Source organism: Oncorhynchus masou, chromosome 31 (assembly GCF_036934945.1).
Source record: "Oncorhynchus masou masou isolate Uvic2021 chromosome 31, UVic_Omas_1.1, whole genome shotgun sequence".
NCBI classification, from domain to species: domain Eukaryota; kingdom Metazoa; phylum Chordata; class Actinopteri; order Salmoniformes; family Salmonidae; genus Oncorhynchus; species Oncorhynchus masou.
In genome coordinates, this window is record NC_088242.1 from 51,772,020 (window position 1) to 51,778,019 (window position 6,000).

The following is a 6,000-nucleotide window of genomic DNA, read 5'->3' on the forward strand; positions in this document are numbered from 1 at the left end:
TGCTAACATACCAAACCTGGAGTTTAAACATACATTTCTGCTCCAAAACATTAGAGGACAGGTGGCGTTGGGTTTAAAAAGCATACATTTCTGCTTCTAACACACACATGCAGATGTTCCATTCTGGCAGCAGGTGGTAACAGATGGACCTGGACAAACAATAGCACACGTCTCCCTGCCAGTGAGACAATGGCTGTGAATATAGTATTTTATTTACAGTAGAATAGACTAGGAAGTCCTGTATAGAACAGTATGGAAATGTCTACGAATGATATTCCGTTTCAGTAATTAGCTAGCCTCTTCCCAAAAGAAGCTGGACAAAAAAATGATCATTCCATATTCATGAAGTCATTTGGCAGAGGTGCGCACTACACAGTATTGGTGGAAGGAAACAATAACTGGAATTAGCTCAATCAATTAGTAAGGATTATAGCAATGGATTATGCTGTTATCCAGAAAATCCGAGTGGGTTTATATGAGAGTGCATGTTCATTTCTGATAAGGAATTTGGAAAAACAACAGCACTTCTTCTCAGCAAGAAAATATGTGTTTTGTGGCTGAATAACCAAGCTACCGATTTTCAATCGCTTTCTTTCTCCCTCTTACATACAGAGCCTTCAGAAAGTATGCATATGCCTCGACTTATACCACATTTTGTTGTGTTACAGCCTGAATTCAAAATGGATTAAATGATACATTTTTACACCCATCTACACCCAATGCCCCATAACGACAACGTAAAAACGTGTTTTTAGAGGAATGTCGCAATGTATTGAAAAGGAAATATAGAAATATCTCATGTATATAAGTATGCACACCGCTGAGTCAACCCTTTGTAGAAGCACCTTTAGCAGCGATTACAGCTGTGTGTCTTTCTGGGTAAATCTCTAACTTCCACACCCGGATTGTGCAACATTTGCCCATGATCCTTTTCAGATTTCTTCAAGCTCTGTCAAGTTGATTGTTGATCATTACTAGACAACTATTTTCATGTCTTGCCATAGATATTCATGTAGATTTAAATCAAAGCTGTAACTCGGCCATTTAGGAACATTCACTGTCTTCTTGGTATGAAACTACAGTGTAGATTTGGCCTTGTGTTTTACGTTATTGTTCTGCTGAAAGGTAAATTCATCTACCAGTGTCTAATGGAAAGCAGACGGTACCAGGTTTTTCCTCTCGAATTTTGCCTGTGCTGAGCTCTATTCCGTTTCCTTTTTATCCTGAAAAACTCCCCAGTTCTTAACGGTTAGAAGGATTCTCATAACATGGATACACTACCCAAATCGTAATTAATAACTTCACCATGCTCAAAGGGATATTCAATGTCTGCTTTTTATTTTATTTTTACCCATCTCCCATTAGGTGCCCTTCTTTGAGAGGCATTGGAAAACCTCCCTGGTCTTTGTGGTTGATTCTGTGTTTGAAATTCACTGCTCGACTGGGGGACCTTAAAGATAACTGTATGTGTGCGGTACAGAGATGAGGTAGTCTTTCAAAAACCATGTTAAATAATATTATTGCACACAGAGTGTGTCCATGCCATGCATTGGGTGACTTGCTAAGCACATTTTTACTCCTGAACCTATTTAGGGGTTGAATACTTATTAACTCAATACATCTCAGCTTTTCAGTTTTTATTAATTTGTAAACATAAAAATTAAAAAAATCATAATTCCACTCTGACACTATGGAGTATTGTGTGTAGGACAGTGGGAAAAAAACTCAATTTCCTCCATAATAAATTCAGTCTATAACACAACAAAATGTGGAAAAAGTCAAGGGGTGTGAATACTTTCTGAAGGCACTGTATCTATCTAATTGCTTGGCTGAGAACAGTCTGACTTTCAGTTTATACATTATACAGTACATAGCAATTGTAGCTCGCTCTTTCACATTGACTGTTTGCAGCTAGGTTGGCGCAAATATTCCACAATTGCTATGACCTCGTTTTTTTAACAGCTTTGTGCTTTACTTATAATGTTACTAGCCTAGGGTTCAGTCTTTCATATAAGCAAAACGCAGTAACAAACTGCAGAAACAACTACCAGTATGTCGTAATTCCAACGAGCATGAAGCATCCCAATTATTTTTCTACTCTCATTAGCACTGATTTCGCAGATAGCTGCTGTTTTTTTTTGAAGATGTTTTACTTGTAATGATTGTGATGTGGTCGTTGGTCCACACCCGGCCATGATTACAGACACCTGTGTGTGTCCTTCCAAACGATATAAACTAGTGACCTGCAGTGTTTGTCATTATACCCTGATGAAGACAGCTTGTCTGTTGAAATGTTGGTTATTAAATTATTGCTTTTGAGCTCATAGTGTGAAGCTCTCCTTTTCTTTTTCAAGTTTCTGCATTGTTTGAACTATTTTAGTTGAATGCACTGATTGTATGTCACTCTGGATAAGGCTGTCTACTAAATGACTAATATGAAAAATATATATATACAATGTCCATGTCCCTACTCATGGATTGCTGTCGGTCAGGTATGACAACACAAATGGAAAGTGAAACGTGCTTATGTTTTGGCTTCAAAATGGATTTAGATAGCATATTCCTGCAGTATGATAAGAAAAACAGTTTAATGAGACAGAAGTGTATACTCACAGACTGCTGCAGGTCAGGGATGACCACACAGAAGACCAGTGACTCCCTGCGGGCGGCCTTATCCTTCTCTGCCCTCCTGTCGGTCCTTCTGCTGGCCCTTTCCCCTCCAGGTCCTCCATGGCCAGCCTCCTCCTTGGAGCTGTCTGTCTCAAAACCTCCAGACCCGTCAGAGACACTCTGGGCCATTTCTTCCTCACTGGACGTAGGACTCCGAGGCATGATAGTCTACTGGAGAGAGGAGACAGTGCTACACAGTGTACATTATACAGTATATACTACTAACACACATACAGTTGAAGTCAGATCAGTCTTTCACAATTCCTGACATTTAATCACAGTATAAAAAAATTCCCTGTCTTAGTAAGTTAGGATCAACACTTTATTTTAAGAATGTGAAAAGTCAGAATAATAGTAGAGAGAATGATTTATTTCAGCTTTTATTTCTTTCATCACATTCACAGTGGGTCAGAAGTTTACATACACTCAATTAGTATTTGGTAGCATTGCTTTTAAATGATTTAACTTGGGTCAAATATTTCAGGTAGCCTTCCACAAGCTTCCCACAATAAGTTGGGTGAATTTTGGCCCATTCCTCCTGACAGAGCTGATGTAACTGAGTCAGGTTTGTAGGTCTCCTTGCTCGCACACGCTTTTTCAGTTCTGCCCACACCTTTTCCATAGGAATGAGGTCAGGGCTTTGTGATGGCCACTCCAATACCTTGACTTTGTTGTCCTTAAGCCATTTTGCCACAACTTTGGAAGTATGCTTGGGGTCATTGTCCATTTGGAAGACCCATTTAAAACCAAGCTTTAACTTCCTGACTGTTGTCTAGAGATGCAGCTCAAATACATCCACATAATTATCCTGCCTCGTGATGCCATCTATTTTGTGAAGTGCACCAGTCCCTCCTGCTGCAAAGCACCCCCACAACATGATGCTGCCACCCCCGTGCTTCACGGTTGGGATGGTGTTCTTCGGCTTGCAGGCCCCCCCTTTTTCCTCCTAACATAACGATGGTCATTAAGGCCAAACAGTTCTAATTTTGTTTCATCAGACCAGAGGACATTTCCTCAAAAATTACAATATTTGTCCCCATGTGCAGCTGCAAACCGTAGTCTGGCTTTTTTTCTGGCGGTTTTGGAGCAGTGGCTTCTTCCTTGCTGAGCGGCCTTTCAGGTTATGTCGATATAGGACTCATTTTACTGTGGATAGATACTTTTGTACCTGTTTCCTCCAGCATCTTCACAAGGTCCTTTGCTGTTGTTCAGGAATTGATTTGCACTTTTCGCACCAAAGTACGTCCATCTCTAGGAGACAGAACACGTCTCCTTCCTAAGCAGTATGACGGCTGCGTGGTCCCATGGTGTTTATACTAGCGTACTATTGTTTGTACAGATGGACGTGGCACCTTCAGGCATTTGAAATTGCTCCCAAGGATGAACCAGACCTGTGGAGGTCTACAATTGTTTTTCTGAGGTCTTGGCTGATTTATATTGATTTTCCCATGATGGCAAGCAAAGAGGCACTAATTTTGAAGGTAGGCCTTGAAATACATCCACAGGTACACCTCCAATTGATTCAAATGATGTCAATTAGCCTATCAGCATAATTTTCTGGAATTTTCCAAGCTGTTCAAAGGCACAGTCAACTTAGAGTATGTAAACTTCTGACCCACTGGAATTGTGATACAGTGAATTCTAACTGAAATAATCTGTCTGTAAAAACTGTTGGAAAAATGACTTGTGTCATGCACAAAGTAGATGTACTAACCGACTTGCCAAAACTATAGTTTGTTCACAAGAAATTTGTGGAGTGGTTGAAAAAAATGAGTTTTAATGACTCCAACCTAAGTGTATGTAAACCTCCGACTTCAACTGTACAAGCTCTGAAGGTCTGGCTACGAGGCATGCTGGACTCTACTGTGGTCGGGCCAGGGATAGAGGACACAGTGTTATAGGGCTTCATTATACTGTAACCGACCCCAGATACACACATTGACACAGTGTACTTCACACATAAAAGACTAACACACACAAACACACACACACACACACGCCACCTCTGGACTCAACGTTGCGCTTCGAGGTATGATACCGTACTACGCTGTTGCCGGGGGAGGGAGGGGAGAAAGGAGAGAAAAGAGGTGAGAAGAGGGAGGAGAAAATAAATATTACACAGTGTACTTTATACACATGTACACACACAAACGTTCTGGTCCATCACCTCCTCACTGGACATTAAGCAACGAGGAATGATACCCTACTGGTCAGGCCAGCAAGAGAAAAAGAGGAGAGGAGCGAGAGAGAGAGAGAGCGAATGGAGGACAGTGTTACCTAGAAATCTGTACAATTACAGACACAGATACACATACAAACACAGTGTACTTCGCACACAGACACATGCACACAGTTTCGCACACACAACGTTGCACGCACACACGACATTGCACGCACACACGACATTGCATGCACACACAACATTGCACACACACACACACACACACACACACACACACACACACACACACACACACACACACACACACACACACACACTGTGGATTATCTCCTTCTCACTGGACGTCGGGCCTGATATCGGACTGTGGTTGGGGGAGGGAGAAGAGAGAGGAGAGATGAGAGAGGAGAGAAGAGACAGGGTCACCCAGATCCATACATTTATTACAACGTCACACGCACACATACAAACAGGACTGTAATGCTATAATGCTATAATGCTATATCCCAATTATCTTTCTTTACTCCCAAAGTGTGCACCTGTTCACTGAAATGAAAGGAATTTACTGGAATAAGAAATAAGGTGGAAACCTCCACTCACCCATGTCTCCACCAATCCAATGCTTTTAGATTTGTGGGAAGTAGTGAACAAGTGAGTGCACACTGCAGGAGAAAGGAGATATCATTGGGATGTGATTCCTATCCCCTCATTTGGCGCCAAACACATGTTTGCTAATGTTTACTTGTGTTGCTAGCGTGTACTGTACAAGCATATTCCTATAGCTAAACATGTTCCACAGTTGTTATGCAGAAGATTACACTAGAGTAGAAATGTTACATTGTTTGAAATAGTTTAAAGTTATATTATCGGGGCATTCACATGCTTGTGGTAAGTGGGAAACTATAAATCAAATCAAACTTTATTTGCCACATGCGCCGAATACAAGTGTAGACTTTACCATTAAATGCTTACTTACAAGCACTTAACCAACAGTGCAGTTCAAGAAGAAGAAAATATTTACCAAGTAGGCTGAAATAAAAAGTAATAATAAAAAGTAACACAATAAGAGTGTCAATAATGAGGCTATATACAGGGGCACCGGTACAGAGTCCGTGTGCAGGGGTACAGGCTAGTTGAGGTAATCTGTACAT

At 41.0% G+C, this 6,000-nt stretch overlaps 1 protein-coding gene across 1 annotated transcript in view; it reads right to left on the minus strand.

The window, feature by feature from the left end:
• shank2b (SH3 and multiple ankyrin repeat domains 2b) overlaps nt 1-2,876 on the minus strand; it is a 140,921-nt gene extending 138,045 nt beyond the window's left edge. The window contains exon 1 of the mRNA XM_064951300.1: nt 2,614-2,876. Coding sequence (XP_064807372.1) covers nt 2,614-2,832 — 219 coding nt within the window. The 5' untranslated portion in view covers nt 2,833-2,876. The remainder of the gene's footprint in view (nt 1-2,613) is intronic.
• Between the last annotated feature and the right edge of the window lie 3,124 nt (nt 2,877-6,000).